The sequence below is a fragment of the Pteropus medius genome, unplaced genomic scaffold, assembly GCF_902729225.1.
Source record: "Pteropus medius unplaced genomic scaffold, Ma_sr-lr_union100, whole genome shotgun sequence".
In the NCBI taxonomy this organism is placed as follows: Eukaryota; Metazoa; Chordata; class Mammalia; order Chiroptera; family Pteropodidae; genus Pteropus; species Pteropus medius.
The window spans coordinates 6,469,072-6,491,899 of record NW_024355205.1 but is presented as its reverse complement, the minus strand read 5'-3'; the positions used below and the strand labels follow the sequence as shown (position 1 = coordinate 6,491,899).

The 22,828-nt window shown below is 38.6% G+C and overlaps 1 protein-coding gene across 1 annotated transcript in view; it reads right to left on the bottom strand.

Annotated features, from left to right (window-relative positions):
- SV2C (synaptic vesicle glycoprotein 2C) overlaps positions 1 to 22,828 on the bottom strand; it is a 164,440-nt gene that overhangs the window by 99,233 nt on the left and 42,379 nt on the right. Inside the window, exons 2-3 of the mRNA XM_039857687.1 lie at positions 20,367 to 21,046; position 18,846 (exon numbers count right to left, since the gene is read on the bottom strand). Of these exons, the coding sequence (XP_039713621.1) occupies position 18,846; positions 20,367 to 20,945 (580 nt within the window). The 5' untranslated portion in view covers positions 20,946 to 21,046. The remainder of the gene's footprint in view (positions 1 to 18,845; positions 18,847 to 20,366; positions 21,047 to 22,828) is intronic.

Below are 22,828 nucleotides of genomic sequence, written 5' to 3'. Positions count from 1 at the left end.
TACATAACGGTTCATTCCTCCTTCTGAGGACAGGGAGGAAAACATGAAGTTCAAGAGTCTAAAGAAGGTGTTAGCCTTGCAGTAGAACATTTATAACGATGGTATCATAGGCCTAATTTAGTTTTTGTTACGAAAGCTCTTAGAGTTTGATCTGTGTGAGAGAAAGAGCTCAAAGAGGAGAAGGAGATCTGTTTGTGAGGCTGAAACTGCAGGGCTAATGAAGAGCCAAGATGGAGTTGGGGTTGGGTCAGGCCAATGACATGAATAAAGTACATGACATTATTAAAGAGGGTTATAAACTAGCTGGGGTGACAGCACCCTATAGACTTCAAACTTGAAACTCAGAGGAAAACCATTAACAAGCAGAGCTCATTTGTATTATGCAAGATTAATGCATAAATATTGATTAGAAGAGAGACGAGCTGGATATAATCCACCACAAACACATCCATTTGTTCATTTGATTATTAATTCTACAAACATTTCTTGAGTAACAAATATGTTCCAGGCACTGGTTACCCGAGGATGAATAAACACAGAGCAACCAATGAATGTTCTCTGGAGTCAGTGAATTTTGACACCAGTTTAGAGGTGTCCAAGGCAGAGTCCTCTAAACTGGATTCCTAGTTCAGTAAAGTATTAATACCTGCCCAGTGAAGTATAAATATACATTCTATGAAACAAAGGGTTTCATAGTCAAATTACTTTGGAAATAGTGCATTGATTGTCTCCGTTTTGCATATTATAGCCTCTGAGAAGTCCTACAGTAAAGATTTTAATACCTCACGGGATCCAGTTTGGGCAACACTGCTCTTGGGACGACAGATGGGCAAAGTGGTGAAGGAAGCACAGGCATCCATAGTGAAAAGACAAGATTAAGCAAGTCATACTTCATGTCCAATGAAACATTCCAGAGTTCAATTCATGTAAGCCATCTACCTCTCTAGAAACGTCACTGTTATTGAATTATCTGATAAGATGCCACATGATATATATGTAGTGCTATGTTTTTACCAACTTTCTTTTGCTTAGGACATATAGAGATCATTCATCTTTCATACAATCTCAGCATCATAGAAGGCTGGAGCTGATAAGATTGTTGGGAAAACTTTGGTACTATCCTCTCATGCTACCGATGAGTCTGGACAAAGCTAATCAGTGACTGGACTCTCAAGAAGTTTTGGGCTCTGATTTCTAGCCCAAAGGCCCTACTGAATAAATACTTACCTATTATGTGCTCTATATAGCATTGAGTGTGGTGCTGTGGGTGCCAAATGTCAATTACTAAGTCATTAAAGTCAATTACTAACATCACATTGTAAAAATAAGAACAATAATAAAATATACAGCCATTTCCTTAGGAGCTTTCATGGAACCTTTCAGGGGAAAAAGTAAAGATATACTAGAGCAAGAGTTAGCATGACCTCAGAATATCATTATCTGATAGTACCTCTTCTTATCACAATTTCAAAGAGATTTTTTTTTTTTTTGTATCTTCAGTGTTGCTATAATCTTATTAACCTACTGGCTCATAGAGCTTATTATTTTGAAAACAGCTTTTTCTTTCCTTCCAAGCCAAACCTATCCAAGAGCATCATTCTAAAGACTATAAATAGCCCAAGTAAAATTAACAGTGATATGAAAATGTAGGCTACAGCTAATAGAACTGAGTAACAGGTTTAATTTAAAATTGAAGAACCAGGTAATAAGATCCTACCTCTTCCTAGTTTCTGTCCTGAGTTTTATATAGTCATTAAAATAGCACGGCACACAAGAAATATGTACAAATATATATGGCATAACTTTATAAAGCAAGCCAGTCAATTTCCCAAGCAACTTTGCATGTCTATTTCTTTTTTAAAAAAATCAGCTTTATTGAGACATAATTCACATACTATCTATCTAATGTTCCCATTTAAAGTATAAAATTCAATGTTTTTTAGTATATTCATAGATATGCGCAATCACCACTCAATTTTAGAACATTTCATCACTTCAAAAAGAAACCCCATACCCTTTGCCTATCATCTCCCTCATCCTCTCATCAGCCCTAAACAACAAATAATCTAATCTTTGTATCTATAGATTCATCAATTCTAGACATTTCATATATATGGAAAGGTATAATGTGTAGTCTTTTATGACTGGCTTATTTCATTTAGCGTAATATTTTGAAGGTTCATCCAGGTTGTAGCAGATACTTCATTCCTTTTTATGGTCAAGTAATATTCCATTATATGCATATATCAAATTTTATTTATCCATTCTTCAGTTTATAAACATTTTGTTTGTTTCTATCTTTTAGCTATTATCAATAATGTTGCTATAAACATTTGTGTACAAGTTTTTGCATGGACTTTGGTTTTCATTTCTCTTAAGTATATACCTAGAAGTAGAATTGTTGTGTCATGTGATAACTCTATGATTAAGTATGTGAGAAAGTGCCACTTTTTTCCCAAAATGGCTGCATCCTTTAACATTCTCACCAGCAATGTGTGAGGATTCCTATTTCTCCAAATCCTTACCAACGCTTATTAACTGACTTTTTGATTCTAGCTATCCTAGTGGGCATGAAATAATGTCTCATCTGGTTTTGATTTGCATTTCCATGAACTAATGATGTTGAGCATCTTTTCATGTGCTTATTGGCCATTTGGAAATCTTCTTTGGAGAAATGTCTATTAAAATCCTTTGCCTGTTTTTTAATTGGGTTCTTTGTCTTTTTATTATTGAGTTGTAAGGGTTCTTTATATATGTTGAATACAAGTCCCTTATCGAATATGATTTGAAAATATTTTCTCCCGTTCTATGGGCTATTCTTTCATTGTTGTATGATATGCTTTGAAGCACAAATATTTTTAATTCTGATAAAGTCTAATTTATTTTTTTCTTGTGTTTTGATGTTATATCTAAGAATCCTTTGTCAAATCAAAGGTCATGAAGGTTTTAATTTCTTCAAAAAGTTCTATGGTTTTACTTCTTACATTTAAGTCTTTGATCCATTTTGAGTTAATCTTTGTCTATGATATGAGGAAAGGGTCCAACTTCATTCTTTTACATGCAGCTATCTAGTTGTCCTACCCAGCACCATTTGTTGAAAAGACTATTCTTTCCACATTGGATGGTCTTGGTGCCCTTGTGAAAAATCAGTTAATGATAGATATATGTTTATTTAAAGACTTTTAATTCTATTGCTAACCTTATAGGGACATTCCTCAAAAAATTAAAAATAGAACTGCCATATGATCCAGCATCTCATTTTTTGGTATAGACCCCAAAGAATTGAACTCAATATCTCTAAGAAATTGCTGTACTCCCATGTTCATTGTAGCATTATTTACAATATAAAAGGCATGGAAATAAGCTAAATGTCCATTGACAAATGAATAGATTTTTTAAAATGTGGTATATACATACAATGGAATATTATTTAGCCTTAAAAAAGAAAATCCTGCCATTTGCTATGACATGGATGAACTTGAAAAATATTACGCTAAATGAAATAAGCCAAACGCATAATAACAAATACTACACGATCTCACTTACATTAGGAATCTAAAATAGTCAAACTCATAGAAGCAGAGAGTAGAATGATGGTTACCAGGAGCTGGGGGAGGAGAATTGGGGAGGTGTTAATCAAAGGGTACATAGTTTCAATTATGCAAGATGAATAAGTTTCAGAGATCTACTCTACAGCATACAGTACAATATTATATTGAATACTTACAAATTTATGAAGGCAGAGGTTGACGATGATGGGGAGATGTATTTATTAGTGCTGTTCTAGTATTAGGTGCTTTTCATACATTGTCTCTAATCTTACTACAACTCTCTAAGTTGACATTTTCTAATTACGACTGGCCATAAACTATTTGTAAATGGCTGGTACAAGGACAGAAGAAACATTTCAAGTCACCCAAAGTCAGTTTTAAGTTGTTCATGACCACTAGCCAATCACTAAAAGAGTTTGAAAGTCTTCACCCCACTTATTCTTGTCTGTGTGCTGATACCCCCAGATCAAGAACATAGGATAAGAGGCCCTGGAAAAGTGATAATTACAGGTTTTTAAAAAAAATCTACAAGATGAAGATACTATTTATTTTATTTTTCCAGATTAGTTAATTCACAGGGAAACTAGTCAATAATATTGTAATAACTATGTATGGCGTCAGATGGCTACTAGACTTACCAGGGGATCACTTCGGAAGTTATATAAATGCCTAATCACTATGTTGTACACTATAATATTGTGTCAACTGTAATTAAAAAATTTTTTAAAAAAAGAGAAACTTGTTCAGAGTCACACAACTCCTAAATAATAGATGTAGGATTCAAACCCAGCTCTGCCTCAAAGCTTCTGTCCATCCTGTGCTTCTTTCCTGCACATCCTAAGAAGAATATATAACCAGACATTTGAACCACAGACCTGGAAATCATCAGAAAAGTCTAGGGTTGCTTCCATTAAATCTTTCCAGTCCTGCCTTCTTAGAGCACTTCTTTTGAATCTCCCTGTTATAGTAAATGTAACAATTAGGTGCCCCAATCTGTTATATGTCTGCCTCCTTCTCTGGTTTGTAAGTGTCCAAGAGCAGGGACCTGTTTTAATCTGAAATCTGACACAGAGAGAGCACTAAGCAAGTGTTTGCTGAATGATTGTGGAAAGAAGGACAATTTGAGTCACAAAACACACAGGTAACAAAGCCTAGAAGCTAAGTTTGGGGGAGACACTTTTTAGGGGACAGAAAAAGGCAGAAGGAATATTGGGAGAACTAAGAGACCTCCAAAAGGACACTGAGCTGCTGAGGCCAGGGGAAGATACAATTTCAGGAAGGAGGGGGTGGTCAAGATATTCCTGGACTCAGCCTCCAGACTCAGGTCAATCCATAAAATGCGAGGAAGCTTAGGGAAAGAGGCCATTCCCAGGAAATCCTTTCAGGTACTAAGCTGGAGTCTCTACCAAACAGGAGGAGCTCAGGTCACCCTAGGGGGTCAGAGGAAACACCTTCCCCACACTGGGGAGAATTTGGCAATCCCTTGGCCTTTCTTGGGCTTTTCCCTGGGCTTCATGGTGGTCCATCCAAGATTCATTCCCATGTCATAGCTATAGAATTTATTTCTCCCTGCGATGGGGAAATGACATCTCTGATGGAACAATGCATTGACTTGTGACTGAGAAAATATGATCTGGGATTGCACACAACATGCTACGTGCAGGAGTCTGAGGGAGCCACCATCACATGTTTGGTTCCCTACATCGTAAATATAGTATGCTCAGTGTGGGGAGGTGGGCGGTGATCCAGCAGTAACTCGATGGGCAAAGTTGTAGTGTGTCGTCATTGAGGACCCTCTGATTGAGTCAGCTCACCCCAAGGTAGTGGCTAACTGGGAGCTGCCTTTCTCCCTCTGAACACCTGCCCTGAGCAATTCTGTATCATTTAGTATTGTTAATTGCTTAAATATGAACATTTCAACAGAATCTATTTTATTTTTAATCTAGAGGTACCAGTAACCGAGACAATTTTCAATTTTGAAAAATAAATAAAATGAGATAGCAGCAGCTAACTCGGTCCTCTCCTGATTTGCCAATTTTTCTCATATATATATATTCTGGATGTGAGTTTTTACAGATAATCACAGATGTACTAGAGTACTAGATGATGGCTACAAATCTGCAATTTTCCCCTTGCAGATGATTAATATTTTTTCGGCTGCTCTAGTCTATGGTATAATTATATTATTAGAAGTACTACCCAAAACAAATTTACCACAGTACCTTATAATCAATTTTTAAACATTGGTTTGTTTCCTTCCCTTTAAAAATATACATTAAAACTCGATTTAGCAGTTAACTTGACATCCGTCCTTTCCACTCTCTGGAACAATTTTCACATTGCCACGGTCAACTTCCTTTTCTGGTCACGCCCTCCATCAGTTATGATCACCTCCTCCATCCTCAAACCTCAAACTGTCCTCTTGGCCTCCAAGAAACTGAGACTTTTCCTACCTTTCAAATCATTTATGACTTTTCTCCTCTCATCCCCAAAAGCAGTCGCTATAGACCTATGTTAGCCAAACCCTTCCTCATGTTCTCCCCATCAACATGCCATCCTTTCCTGTGGGTTCAAGATCTCTCCAATATCCGTCTCTAGGGCCAGTTTCCTCATCAAGCCCCACTTCCAAATGCTCTCCTGGATCGGTTTTTCCTGAGCGGCCTGGTTGATGCCTCGAACTCAGCAAAAATTCACTCCCCACCAATCCCAGAACTCCAATTCCTATTCAAGTCACTGCCACCCAACCAACACAACACCAGGGCATGAAGTCTCAGTGCCATATATGTTCTTCTTTCCAGCTCCCATAACTAATTGGTTGTGAATTTCCAGACTTCTCTCCTCTCCTCCCTAGTTCCCTTCCCTCACCCACAGTCAGGCCCTCATAACCTGTTGGCTGGACCATTCAAATGCAAATGAATCTTAACTGCTGGCCAGCTGCTCCTCTGCTCCTCTCCAATCCATTTCACGCAGCAGTATCCCCAAGGAGAGTTCTCACCACATCACTCTCACACATCGACCACCCCACGCCCTCCAGAATAAGGCCATGTAAAGCCTTCCAAGAACAGGCAGGTCCCCATCCACCTTTCCAGCTGCTCCCATCTCTGTATGTTCCACTTGAACGGAATTGAACCATAATCGATTCACAATACTCAGTCCAAGATTTTCATGCCTTTGTGCCTTGGCTCAGTCTGTTCTCTCTCCCAGAAACATCTTTTCTCCACTCCCATCTTGGCAAGTCCAAATTCTACCCACAATTCGAAGCCTGGTTCAAATACCATAGTCTCCTGAAAGCTTATTTATTTATTTAGTATTTTTAAATTTAATCATTCACTCATTTTTTTTTTTTCAATTATAGTTGACATTCAATATTATTTTATATTGGTTTTGGAGGTATGGCATAGTGGTTAAACATTCATATAATGTATGAAGTGATTCTCCCCAATTAGTCTAGTACCCACTTGGCACCATACATAGTTATTACAATATTATTGACTACATTTCCTAGGCTGTACTTCACATCCTCATGACTATTCTGTAGCTACCAATTTGTACTTCTTAATCCTTTTACCTTTTTCACCCAGCTCTGCAACCCGCTCCTCTCTGGCAACTATCAGCTTGTTCTCTGTATCTATGAATCTGTTTCTGTTTTGTGTGTTTAGTCTTCAGATTCCATATGTAAGTGAGATCATATGGTATTTGTCTTTCCTGAAGCCTTTTTTAAATCCACTCCTCCTTCCGACAAAATTAATTTTAGTCTCTAGTTCCCATTCCATTTTGATGATAAGTATCTTGTGCGTGTGATTTTATCTGGCCGATCTTTGTATTTGTCACAAAACAGAGGTCAGTGTCCTGCACTGGTCTGGTAAGAATTTGATGAACGCATGGACAGTGAGCCCCTGCTGGTGTCCTTTCTGTGTGAGAACTGCTAAATTTGAAAGGCGGCACTCCACAAAGACATCTCTCATCTATTAATTAGAAAAATAAATACATACTTAAATAGAGGGCACTGAGAAGCCAACCACCTCTCTCTCACATATATAATCTGCCTCATTTGGGTATATATGTTTAAGACTGAATTGATTCCCACAGCAGGACTTTCTTTTGTCCCTGTGAGCAATTTGGTTAACTTTCAGTTTTCAATCGGTTCTTTTGGTACAGTAGTATTTTAAATATTTGATTTAACTAGATTCCGCTGAGAAAACTAAGCTACTCTCAGAAAAACCATTTAATTTCATGTAGATAGGAAGAAAAAAATCCCAGAGACATCACATTATAATTTTATCACCATGGCTCTGGCACTGAGAAACTATTTCCACAAAGCAGAGTCACACTGTGCCCTGCACATCTGGGGTCCATTCTGGGATGTGTAGCTGTAAATGTGGTTTGGGACTGTGATGCCCCATACTGTGCAGGAGAAAGACCAGCGCAAAGAAGTCAATACCCATTTCAGTGGAGAAAAAACTAAATGTAATGTGCATCCCCCAGCTATGGATAAGACATCTGCTTTTTGGAAAGAAAACCTTTCCTCAAACATGGCACATAAAGCTCCCTTGTAATGCATGTTACTGCATATTGGTGAATAAGGAAAACATTTGCATTTACATTATTACCCCTCTCCCATTGTTTAAAGCCATATCATTTATAACCTTCTCTATCATAATTGTTAGGGATGCTGCTGCTTCTTGGCTGGGGGCGCCTAAGACAGTGCTACTCAAAGTGGGCTCATAAGCACGAGTGTCAGCCTCCCCTGGGAGCTTATTAGATGAAGGCTCTCAGGCCACTCCAGGTCTGCTGTATTAAAACCTGTGACTTGTTGGCACATTTATGTCTGAAAAGCACTGGTGTAAATCATAGTGTTTCTGAAACTTCCTTTTGAATAAGAATCACTTGGGATCCTTATAAAATATATATAGTTTCCCAGGGCTGTCCCCTAGTATTGATTCAGAAACTGATTTTGACTAAATGAGATAATGAAATTACTATGACTGATATGATGACTGACACAAAAGGCAAAGCACTGCGCCCCACCTGCTGTCATCACCACTCTCATTAGGGTGGCTAGATTTAGCAAATAAAAACATATGATGCCCAGTTAAACATGAGTTTCAGATAAACGAATAATATTTTAATATAAGTATATCTCGAATATTGCATGAGACACACTTATATTAAAATACTATTCGTTCCTTATTTATCTCAAATTCAAGTTTAACTGGGCATCTTGAATTTTATCTGGCAACTCTGATTACCCTGATTTTGGAATATCTGGAAGAGGAGACTGGGTGGCAGACATGGAAACATAAATCTGGCCCAGATGGTGGAGAGCTTTGCATATCATTCTAAGGAGCTGAAAGCAATCTTTATGTTAACTAGCAAACATTTTGAGCAAGGACATGATGTGACCCGAGCCCTCTACTCCATTCTCCCCAGGAATGATCAGAAGAGCAATAGTAAGTAGGCTGCAGAGTCAGGAGTCTCCATCTCAAAGGCCCTTTAGGAAGGGAGCCCAGAGGATGAAAGGATCGTAGTCATGACCAGTGACCATAATAAAGAAATTAAAGAAATTAAAATTTCATAACCTTAAATTTATTTTGTATTAATTCTGAACTCTTAAACCATTTACTTATACCCCATCTTGACTCATAAAATGAATTTAACTTAGCAACTTTAGACAGTCAGGTAAAGTGGACAAAGTATGAAAGCTTTCACGTGCTAGATTCCCTAGCACCCAAGAGCACACCAGCCTGGTCTGGTCTCCTTCAGAAGCTGAAAGGTGGCACTTTTTTAATATGCCCATTCCCCTAATTTTAGATTTGGTGCACTTGCCTTGAAGATGTTAGATACACTAGTTATTCTGGGAAGAAAAAAACCTAGCTATGATCAATGATCAGGTCAGATCTAGAAATTCCCTCTTGTAATGTCCCATTTGGCATCTGGGTGTGCCCTAAATTTTAAGACCCTAAAATTATATGCTGCAGGTTTCAGGATCAGCAGCTTTGCACCCTACCCAATCCCTTTGTTCTTGACCATCTGCCTCAGTATCTCTCTCAGAGGGAGGTTTGATCTCTGCTGTGAATGTGCCCTCTGGCTCTGTTTAGCCTCCTTTAGCTGTCACAGTGATCCTAATTGGAATTAGAACGCACTAGCTCCTAGAGAGCATCCTGTCCACCAAAGCTAGCAAAATCTTATTTGAATTCATTATTGCCAAATTGTCCTAGATTTCCACCCAGAATCTCTGGAGCACCAGCCTCCCCCCAAAAAAAGTGAGAAGAAGAGGACTTAATACTCTCTCACTCATAGAAGGTGGGGTGGTGGCTCTGAAGAAGCCAAGCACCTGTCAGTCCTGCTGATCCAAGCACAAGCCTCAGGTTGAAGAGACTCGGTCACACTGCCTTACAGTCTAAGGTGTTTCCACCATATCCTTAGAGAGAAAACTGCTAGTGTTAGAATTTGAAATTAATGAAATAGGAACCTTAAGATAATGAAATCTCTGATTGATGGAAGTTGTAAATGTCATGCTGATAATGTTTTTTTCCAAAACAAAACTTAGCAATTATTGGACCACAAATGCATGCATGCTCCCTGGTTGGAAGTGGGACTGAAACCTTCTGACTGAAGCATTTTTTATAACCCTGAGTCCTTTATAGATCCACTCTCTCCAATTCTATTGTTCTGAATCATTAAAATGCAGTGCTTTACAGGCACATTTGTCACTTACTTCTCCAACTTTCCTAAATATTTTAAGCTAATTAGACACATGAGGTTCTAAAATAAACCTCATACTAATCTTACTTAATATTCGTCAACTATAACTGCTTCTATGAATGTTTACTGAAATACATTTGCACTTAATTTGTGCTTTCCCTTTGATCCTTTCCCCTCTTCCGAATATTCTGAATCTGCCCTAAACCAAGCTAAGACCATGGTTTCTTATTCCCTCCTCCTTTTGAATCTCCTCAGGTTCCCCACTACCTGATGTTGACCCTCTTGGCATAGAAAGCGCCTCTGTGTGACGGGGAAAAGGGGCTCATCTGGGTGGATGAATGATAAAAAGGAGCCTTTGGAGTAGGAGAATTAGCAAATCGTCCCTTCCTTTAGGCAGGTGGAAGCAGCCCCAAGGTGAACGGCTTGGTGAGCGGGAGGGCTGGATTCCGGCACCTTTCCGTAGGTCACACCTGGCACCACTGAACAATGTAAGTTGGCTACGAAAAGTGCTTCCCTTAGGGTTTTCAGCAGTTTCTAAGCGGTCAGCTTCTCTGTTTCCAGGCTCGGTCTCGAGAGTGAAAAAACTAAATTTACTGGCAGAAATAAGCAGTGTTCGAATATTCGGAAATATCTGCTCATCCCTAATATGCAGAGAAGACTGTATTTTTTTATTGTGCTAAAATACAATTTGATTAGACTTTGTATTTGATTAGACTTTAATTTTGGAATTAAAAGTAAGAAAGATATCTGAGGACTTCTTTTAGTTTTTTTCTCACAATCTTAAAGGCCAATAAGAAATTTCTAACTTTGAGGTAAGAATGCCAGTTTGCAAATAATATGGGTTGAGAACACTTACTTCGGTAATTTATCAGACTAATTCCTCATAATGAATGTAATCAAACTGTTTCCTATTCTCTGAAGAATTCTGCAGGAAGCTTAGGTCCTATGAACGCTCTTATTGTGTGAGAACATTGAGAGGTTAGATTTCCCACGAAAGGGTGCAATTGCATCCTGATGTTTAGAATTCATACCTACAAGTCTGTATTATTTGTATTTGGCTTGATCTGGTTATTCGGTGATTAACAATTCAAATTGCCTTATTTAAACCAAAGTCCACAATTAACAAATTCTCCCAACTGACAACGTATCACCAAGTTCTCCAGTGACTTCAGGGAAAGTCCCAGACTGAATTAGGACACAAAGGTCAGTACTCTCAGTGGATTGGAATCCTCAGGAGTGTTCTAGAATACAAGGACACAGAGATTCAGAATACAAGAATCTGTCTTCAGGTTTAAAGCTATATTGTGAGAAATCTCCAGTGAATCCCCCTGGTGACAGAAGGACATTTACTATCACACTCTTATAGTCCCAGAACACTGCTTATCAGTAAGTTTCAGGAATGCAGCAGAGAGTTTGGTTCACTCCTGTCCTGTGAAAATGGATCACAGACTCTTTGGATGGAGGCATCTTTTCAGACTACTTGTCCCAACTCTATTCAGGTGTCAGAAACCTCTCTTCTCTCAGGAGGAGGAAGTAAGACCCAGGGATATAATGGCAATGAATTATTGAGTCTTCTTCTCCAATTTGGCAATAATGAATCCAAATAAGATTTTGCTAGCGGTGGACAGGATGCTCTCTAGGAGCTGATAACTTTCTAATTCCATTTAGGATCACTGTGACGGCTAAACAGAGGCTAAACAGAGCCAGAGGGCACACTCACAGCAGAGATCGAACCTCTCTTTGAGATACCGAGGCAGAAGGTCAAGAACAAAAGGATTGGGCAGGATACAGAGCTGCTGACCCTGAAGCCTGTAGCGTACACTTTTAGGTCTAAAATTTAGAGTATGCCTAGATGCCAGATGATCAAAATCTTAAAATAAAACTAAAAAAGGAAAAACTCTGTAATACTCTTTGTTATCAGCTTGGACATGCTGGTCTACCAGCGCAGCATTGGGCAGGTGTGATACACACCCTGAAAAGATTGGCTCAGTGCACAGTGAGCCAGTCACTGATCTCTGCTTGCAGTCTAGTGGCAAACAGTGGTCAATGGGACAAAAGAAAGGGGGATTATGAAAACTTGAAGCTGAATTAAAAAAAAAATACAGAGATAAAGCAGCTAGAAATTCCAGCAGAGTATTCCTTCTTTTAATACCTAAAGAAATATGGGGAAGGGATAAAGAGATGGAGAAAGATAAATTAGGTATGATGGTTCAGGTCATATTTATCCACCTTAGCCTTCAAAGAAACTCAGGAGGGAGGGGCAGTGAGAGGGGGTAGTGAGGATGGGGACGGAAATGAGAATCCGCGAATTCCATATGTTCCAAAAAATTCCACCATCCAGCTAAAATCTACAGAGTATAGAGGTTAAAAGTCATGCTTAAGCCCCACTGTTTTTTTTCTGTTTTATTTACTGTTGTATCTCTAAAGTCTAAAACACTGCTTGTCACATAATAACACTGCTTGTTACTTGAACACTATCATTGTCAATGGAAGATACAGGAATGCCAAGTAGTCTGACTTGATATAGTTGATTGCAAAGTACTGAGTAAAATGAAAACCTGTGTTCCATTTCTAGCCAAAAATATATTTTAAATTTATATTTTTAAATTTATATTTAAAAATCTATATTTATTTTTATTATTTAAAAATATATTTAAGAACTTTCAAGAGCTTCTAAAGATAAAAAAAAAGTCAAGTAAAATTCCATTCCTATGTACAAATATATTTAATAGTTTGAAGTTCTTGGTCTATCTGTTTTTGCCTAATAAGCCAATCAACTCTAGTCAATATGGTAGATAATACTAGTAGGTACAGCGGATGGGATATTTCCCTTGGAAACCTAGATAATGACCCAAGTAGGCCTCCCAGGGTGCTAGCTACTTCTTCATAGTCGTAGTCTGGACCTTTATCCTACATGTTCAGAAACCAGACATGTCAGCATACCAAGGACAGGTCCATCTCTCAGAAACAGACTCCCAATAGTCAATCTCACCAAGACTGATGGAAGAAGCCAGAATGCCAATAGATTAATTAAATGAAAAACAGAATGGCTAAGAATACTGACGTCCTTTGGGAAGCACATTCCTGATGGGTAAATTCTAGAGAGCTGAGTTTGAAATCTTCATGTTGCTTTGGAGCTTAGAGTTAGAATGAGAGGTCTTAACTATGGGATTCTTATCTTCACAGACTCTAGGCCAAGACTGCCTAATGAAGCCATTGCTCTAATAGGGACACATATGGCCCCCAAACCAGAGGTCAAACCCTTAAGTTAGAGCACTCCAACCCTGACCAGCATTTAGAAGAGCACTGCCAACATCTGCATCTATGATTGGTCCTTTTGTGTTCCTCCACTACTGATGAATCCCATTGAAACTAACACATCTTTACTTTAGGTATAGCAGGGTCTCAAAGTATTAAAAATCTCAGAGACTCTCATTCATTCATTCAACAAATATTTGTTGAAATCCTATTATGTACCAGGCACTGATTTGGGAAAGGGGGATGCAGTAGTGAACAACACAGATAAAAAAAAAACCAAAAACAAAAACACTGGTACCCCCCAAAACCCTTCTTTTATTTTAACTCTGCTACTCTGTCTCTTTAAGATGACTTTGCACTATGGGCTGATTTTATAGGTTCATTCTCTGAGGCAATCAAATTTCTCATTTGTTACTATTTCCATTACGTACTGCCTATAAATACAAAAATCCGGCAATATCTTCAATCGAGGTTTTGGAAAAGGGACAAAGATGCATAAATTTAACATGTGATGGCAGTGTTGGAGTCCACAAACAGAAAGTGAATTGCTTGAGATACCAGAGTGGTATATTTCCACCAATAAGTGAGAGCCTGATATTCTTTCAGGAATAAACCAAATCAAGAGGATTTTAAATGAAAATGTTAGAGAATTGGAAAGAAAATGGGATTGAGTTGGGAGAGTTGGGATATGTGTTCTATAGACTGTCTCAGCCAATACCCAGCCATGAACTGGGCAAGTCACCCAAACTCTCCAGGTCTCCTATCCTCATCTTTAAGATGACAGAGTTTGCCTCATTCACCTAGGCACCAACACCTGGAAAGTACCATGATTTCCTCTGGTAATAGGAACCAAGCCTTATTCATCTCAATCTCTCTTACGAGGCCTTGGACCATGTGCCACACATATAATGGCCACTCCACAAATACTGCTTTATCAAACACTGAACCTATTATTACACCAGCATGGCAGCTGAAGTCGCTGATATTCCAGATGAATTGTTTTTGTTGTTTAGCTTATAGAATCCTTTATCTGCATAAATTGAATTATGTAGGAGATGAATATATGCATTTGCTTTGGTGAAGGAGGGTGAAAGGATGTCAGAGGTAATTCCATCCCCACTCATCCCCACTCCCACCTATCCCCAAAGAGGGCTCCATAGAAACAATGTTTCTAGATGAACTTATACATCAAATCCTAAAGGTGTTCTCATACCAGTGAATTTAATGCTGGCTATTAGATATTTTGGGACCAAAAGGTTCTTCAGCATCTTGCTAAGCTGACAGATACCTTCATTTGGTCATTTTCTACCTTCTGTTTAGCTGTGTTCTCTGTCAGGTTCGACCTCCTTTTCCAGATCCCACATCTGTCCTCTGGTCCTGACCACTCGCCTACCTATCAGACCGATACACTCCAAATGGACTTCACTGGTCTCTCTGCCTGCTCTGCTTCCTCTGTTTTCAGTCTTAGTTACCCATACCAACACCCACACAGCCTCTCAAGCTCGACCTCTGGATGTCATCCTCAACTCTCTATCATCTTTCTCATTCACCAAATTTTGCTATTTCTCTTTCAGAAACGTTTCCCAGTTTTCACCCTGTTAACGGATTTTCTTTAGGATTTCATACTTTTTTTTTTTGGTTGGGCTTTTGCATTAACCTCCTAATTGATCATCACACCTCTAAATATTATAGCAGCTATCACTTATTAGGGTTTTCTACATATTAGATACTTTGCTAAAAAGCTACACATACTTCCCCTCATTTAATCCTCCCAATCTAATTGAGTATTCTTATTCCCAATGCACAGATGTGAAAACAGACAGATAAATTTCAATTACTTGCAAATCCTCATATCAAGTAAGTGGCAGAGACTTAGATTCCATGTCTATTTGACTTTTTATGTCTTTTCCATCTAATTAACTTCCCACGCCGCTGCCAGAGGTGATGGCTTTCTAAAATATAGATCTGGTGACGTCATTCTTGCACATTCCAGGATAAATCCCAAAGCCCCCATTTTAGCATTAAGGTCTTTCACAATTTGTCTACAACTTGACCTGTCTGCCCCAACACTATGCCTGGCTATGGTGAACTTCCCATTATTCCCTACAAAATTCAGGCTATTCAACAACTTTAACATCTTCCTGGAACACCATTCTTCTTCTTGTCTGCCTGGTAAATTCTTATTCATCCCTCAAAACTCTGTTAAATGTCACTTCCAGATAATTTTTTAGCAATTCTCAAAGGCAAATCAGGTGGTTCCTTTTTTTCTGTGGTTCTGTAGCATAGATATCTCTGTCACAGAAAAAAACCATAATGTACTTAATCTCTTTACAAGGTATTTGTCCCACTGGAAAAGAAGTTCCTGGATGACAAAGATCATGTCATACTCATCAGAATATCTTCTAATGCACCTTGCCAGGTATCCGGCTCACAGTTGGTGTTCGATTAATGCTTACGAAATAAAATGCCCTTGCTATCTCCATTTTTGTTAACACTATTCACTTTTTATTTGAAAGTAGCCTTGCTTTGTCCCTACTATGCTACCAAAACGTCTGTCCTGAAAATTACCAAGGCATGTGAGAATTAGGTGTTATAATTGATATTTGCCTTGCAAAGAATAACATAGAGGATGTTTAGTTATTATTTAGTTTAGGTTTATTGTCAAGTATATTTTGGTTTCAAATATATTATTTTCATATTCTTTTGTACAAGTCAATACTTGGCCATAATGTTTTAGGTTCTAAATATTACTAAGCTTTATAAGCCCCAGCGAGTAAGCAGTTAAACTAGTAATGCTTAGGTTTCCTGCCTTACTAGGCAGGTCTTAGGAGGAAACAGGCATTGAGCTAGAAGCCATCCCCTCTGAAGGGAGAACACAGGGGAAGAGTAGCCAGTGAGGCATTTACCCTGCTCTGATAGGTGGGAATTGAGGTGGGGCTGAGCCTGGTTATTGCTTGAGGCTGCAATGATCGCATATCTAAGAAGGTTATCTTAGAACCCAACCTGCCTCCCCTCTGTCCCTGGTTACTGCTTGAGGCTGAAATGATCACATATCTAAGAAGGTTATCTTAGAACCGAACCTGCCTCCCCTCTTCCCCACTCCCCCCACAACAACTCTTGGACAGGAGCTAAGATGTGGTCCAAGAGAGCTCACGTAGCATCCACTATAAGGCACAGCAGTTTGAGGGAGAATGCCTGATGTCTGAGAAACCCCTGCCGTGTGATGGGGACTGGCAATTGGAGGGTACACTGTCACTTTGCTCAATATACAGACTCCTCCCTTTAAAAACTTCCTAGCCTTGATCATTGTGTTTGTCCTAAGAGCCATTTGCAGCAGACAATAACTTTTTAATTAAATTTATTGGGGTGACATTGGTTAATAAAATTATATAGGTTTCAAGTGTATAATTCTATAATACATCATCTGTATATTGCATTGTGCGTTCATCATTCAAAGTCAAATCTCTTTCCATCACCATAGAGTTAACCCTCTTCTTAAATGCGAGACCTGAGAGACCCATTTCAGCCTTTACTATAAGACTCTGAAGCACCTAAGAGTTATATATCCCTTCCTTCTTCCAGCAACTTCCAGACCTCCCCTCTGTCCTGGATGCTCCTCCTTCCCTGGCTTCTCCTTCTCAGTCTCCTTAATGGGATGTCCCTTACCACCAGCCCCATAAATGATGTTTGGCAGAAAACCACCCTTTCCCTGATTAAAGTTCATCATAAATGAGATGCCTCCTAGCCATTAGGTGCTTCAGCCCAAATAGGAAGTGACCCATTGGGCATTCCTCTTTGGATGCCCCCAAGGATCTCAGAGTGTGAAGTCTAAAACTAAATGTCTTTCTCTGCCATACTAACATCTGTACTTTGCATTACTTAATTGATGAATATCCTTCCGTTCATTAACCAATCACCCCCTTCTAAACAAATCCATGACCAAATCCCTACTGACTGTACCCCAAGAACAGCTCTCCAATCCGTGCCTTCTCTCCACTGCCTCAGTCAGGTCCTTACCCCTTACATGGTCTCCCGGTCTAAAGTTTCTTTATTTACACTTTTTTTTTTTTTTTTATGGCTACTGATACTTGCTTTCTTGTACTGGTAATCTGCAGAAACTTGTGATTTCTTCATATTAGACTATAACTTCCTTAGATACGGAAACTTTGGTTTTTTTCTGTCTTAATATTCTCTGAGGTAACACTGTGCTTTGTGTGTAATAAGTGCTCAATAAATAGACTTTGGCAATAAAGTGACTGCACTTCTTCCCCTAAAGAGCAGCTAATCAGACATTTAAACATTTACTCTTTTTGCCAGCCCGATTAACAGTGTTATAGTAGCAGACAGGACATACACATAGACATGTGCGCACATGATATGCCCTTAGCTACTTTTAAGTCAATCTTCTAGCAAACTCAAAGAGAAGACCTAGCTCTCAAATAATGAAAACATAAATTGGTTCATATTTTTCATTCCTGGCCTGCCTTGAGGAAAATGGCACAATGTTTAGTAGCAAACGAGAAATTATTTTGCAAATCTATATCCTCAAAATACCACCAAACATGGGTCATGCATCTTTTCTTCCTGCATTTTTGATCCCACTGCTATGACTTAGTGTGGTAATTATATTACAAAGCTATTACTCGATGAAACGAAAATGGCAAAACAATTTAAATGCTTGTCTAAAAAGGACTTGGGTAGTATGCAATTATAAGTGACATTACAGTGGGAAAATAATTGAAATACAAGTCTGGAAGGCACAGTTATGAAACCATTAAGATGCTTCTATTTTGGACTCACAACATTGAGTGAAACTGTACACTCCTAGGATACATTTTTAATTCACTAAATTGGGCAACATTTATGGAGAAATGAAAATATTTGTACTCCAATTGTTCCACAGCATTATCTACATTTCTGAATGCCACCTGGGGGTGTGAAACCTCATCAGGGTTGAAAGGTTTATAGGATAGACAGATAAGAGAACCACAGGGTATTCTATGCTTCCACCTAGCATCAAGAAGATAAAGGCACAAGGACAAGCTCAGATTAAATTTTTCACAAACAGTTCTAATATGAAAGCTAAGATCATAACATGAAAAGATCTGTGTTCTAAATTTAAGCCTACGATTGTTAAATATTTCTGTGGATAATTTCTAAGGATCTATCTTCTTAAAACATTCTGCTGATAAATTCCTTTAGCAAAATTTTGATAAATATTTTGATGCCAATGCTTACAGTGGGTATACTTGCTCTCCAAAGGAAAAAAGGTACAGTGCTAGATATGAAACAGACATGCTGAAATGATCAATTGGACAAATGACCAAGAACCCTCCTCCAAACCATGCTCTGCATTTTGATAGTTGAACATACAAATGAGTCTACCAGCAAAAACCATGCAAAATATGCTCTCCCCTCCCCTCTTACAGCCTGCTTTCATAGATTCATCTTTTTCAGTTAGGCAACCAAAGAAACAAATGCTAGGGTGGCTCATATAAAAGTAATAAGTGTTAAAAGAATAAGATGTAAATCCTTTTCTCATTCATGACTATCACTCTTACGTCATCACAGGGCAGGTTAGGAAACGGTATTTAATTGTTTTTCACACAAAAAATTTCTAAGCATCCATGATTATGACATTACTTAATAAAGTGACTAGGTTTCCACAAAAGAGTTGTATATTTTTGTTTTTCAAGGTTTAGTTTTTAAAAGTCCCTTGGAAATAGAGATAACAAGTATTCTTACTCTCTTCCATAGACTCTGAAACACATAAAGATTTAATATGCACATGAATATGTTCTGTGAGGTATGCTTAACAAAAGGAGTTAATGACAATGCACCAAGAGTTTGAAACAGACTCTTAAGTTGTTGGAGATATTCCACTGTGTGGCTGGTTCTCGGCCTTCTTATATTCACTGCACAAGGGAAATAAGTGAGAGTATTAACTACAGCCTTGTAACAATACGAACCTTGAGTGCATGGCAACTTTAAAACAAAATTCAAATCTGCTATCTAGAAATTTTATAGGGAGGTTGGGAGGTCATATTATTTTTAACACACGTAATTTAACTATTAATGTGATTTGAAATAGATTTTTAAATAATATGAGGAAATGAAGTTTTTCCAGTTAATGCACAAAGGTCTGAACTTTGAAAAAGATCGAAAAAGTCATGTAGAGACAAATCTATGAATAAGGCTAATTAAAGAAAATAAACAAGTAAACATATACATAGATTATAGGAAAAACAAAAATTAGCATGGTCCCAAAAGTATTTAAGCCATAGTATTATACATAAAATTTGAAATTTAGAATTTGAAATCATATTCGTCAGAATTTCATAAAATTAATCTCGGTATTTATAAAAATGTCAAATAAGTTTCATATAATGGCTTAACTTCCACGGGCATATCTTTGGTAATTAAAGATAAACCAATGTAACATAATAGTATAAGTTAAAATATATTACTCTTACTTTGAAAGGCATAAAAATATAAATTGGATAAGTTGGATTGAAATACTTTTCAATCAAAGGCTGTGACTTTGAATATTGAAGGTAGGTAGGTGGGTAGGTGGATGGATGGGTGGGTGGGTGGGTGGGTGGATGATGGATGGATAGATAGATAGATGATAAAGAAAATAAAGTAAACGTTAACTCTAGAATCCAAGTAGTAGAGATATATAGGAGGCATATTACTATATAATTCTTTTTATTCCTTTGTATGTTTAAATTTTTTTGTCACAATTAAGTGTTGGAAAAAATACAGTGCTCTGAATGAAAAGTATCTATTTGTCGACTTTGCTCAACAAATAAACCAGTTTCAGAATTTATCTCTCTGACATAATGTACTCACCAGCCATCCAGATCCTGAATTTGGTATGCATAAGTCTGTCTCAGCACTGGGCAACACGAAGCCAACAACAAACACTTCCACACCATCTGCCATGAGGGCCATGCCCAGGACAAAGAAAAGGGCCCACTGAAAACGGCCATGACCACACTCTTGGATTATCAGCTCATACTGCTGGGCTAGTTCTTCCTCATCAGCTTTCCTCTCCGACTCTAGCTCTTGTCGGTCCTTGTACTCATCGCCCTTGGGCTGTCCCACTGACACAATGCTGTCTTTTCCTTGGTTCATAGTGGGGATGCCCTGATACTCTCCTTCATAGATTTCATCATCTTCATCATGACCCTCAGTAGCCTCACTAGAGCCTTCATCATCATTGGCCTCCCCATCATAGGTTTCTCCGGGTGGGTAATAGTCATCATCCTCTTCTTCATCCTGGAACCGACTATACGACCTCTGGGTATATTCATCCTGGGCCCGGTCCACTGCTTGATTCACCTTCTTTACTGTTTGTTTCTTCACCTCTTTGGCAATGTCCTTGGCACCCTTCACCAGTGAAGTCCTATCCTTGTAAGAGTCTTCCATCTTATCTCGACTGATGGCCAACGAGAAGATGGGACTTTTTCACGGATTCTGGTCAGTGGTTCAGTACCGACAGCATCATCTACTTTGGGTTCAAAATGGAACTGCAAAAAAAGAAAAACCAAAGGAGATATTTATTACTCTTTTCGATGTCTTTTTCACCATCTATTTCTTGGTGTCTTTTCACTTTGCCCGCCCCCCCCGCGCCGCCCCCCAAGACTAAGGCACAGAATTAGCTTTCCTTTCTTTTATCTCACTGCATACATGCACACCGGATGCTGGTTCTCTGCTAAAGCATGATCAGCACTTGAAGTAATCAGGGTTTTTACTGTTGTTATTACTGGTTTGTTTTTAAGAAACTCTGGCCACTAGGTAACTTAGCATAGAATGTACAGGTATTCATTCCCCTGAGAGTAAAACAGACCGTCTGCCCCCTTTAAAAGTACATTCAACACATTTGAAAGTGCCACAAAGGTATAACATGATTGAGAAAAATAATTTTGCTCGCGGACATATACACACTACAAAGGCAAAACCAGAATATGAGAAGGATCCTATCTGACCTTATTTCCCCACATTGAAAAAACAAAAAAGCAGACAAGTAGCCCTATAGTCAGCACTATCAAATCATACACGCATATTTGTAAAATGCATTTCTCTGCTACTTTCACTGTATTTCCTTCCTATAAATGACATGGCGCCCAGAACTGACAATGAGTATTTCCCACTAGTATAGCAGTCGTATCTGTAGGAAATTGGCAGAGTTCATCAGAGGATTTCATAGATGCCTTTGATAATCATTGAATTAGAACATTTGGCTTGTTTAGTGGGGTAGCGGCGGGGGTCTGCCTTTTCAGAAACCACCCACAAGCCAGCAGGGAGAGACAAGTAAGCCACATATAATGTCCCTTTACAACCCCACCCTATAAATACTCCAGGCTTTGTGTCTACCATCTTCAATCTGAACCCCCGTCCACACTCCCTCCCACCTTGTCCTGCTGCCACTCCAGTTAACTGCTGTCTTGGATAGCAGAGTCGCCAGTCTCCCTGGCCCAACATTTGGTTTTCGTTCTCACTGACGGCCTCCTAGATCTTAGCTCATTCCAGTCAGGCTGACCTCATGGTAACTGATCTTTCACTTGTCCACTAGGCTGTCTCTTCCAGTGGCTCAAGTGAGCCAGTGTTAGGCTCAGCCTTGTACATGGATAATATAAAGGTGGAAAAGTCACTCTCCCCCATCATGAATCTCCAAGCCCTACACTGTGGCAACATTCCAAATAGTGATTTATATAATCGTCATTTCTACTTTTTCTTTTGTACTCAGTATAAAATACTCAGTAAGTAACTATTACAAAAATACATTTAAACTGCAAGCAAAAATGACAAAAAGATGTTTGTTTATAAATGGACTGTGCATCACTACCAGTGAATACCTACAAATGCCCTGCAGGCAAAACAGAAGCATGACTCTACACAGGAAGAGTGGCTTGGAAGATGACAAAATGAAATTAAAATAAACATGATTACAAGGCTTTTTGCCAAATGTCTTAATAATGTCTGTGTGTTCTCCCTTTTCTTTCTTTTTGGAGACCTGAGAGGGAGGGAAAGGGAGAGATAGGAGGCTCTGTGAGGAGAGTAAGAAAAGATGGAAAGACGGTGAGAAACGAGGCTGAGAACGGAGAGCTCAGAAACTCCAGCAGGAGGCAGGAAAACATGAGACGAGAAGGGAGAGTGATGATAAACATTGTTGGAGATGGAGAGATGTTCCCTACTTTAAAAATTAAAAGCAAAATTAAAACATTTCACACAATAAATAAAGCCAACTGCATAAACTGATGATCACGTCAGACACTGCACACCAGCGGCTTCTGTCCATGGCAGCACCG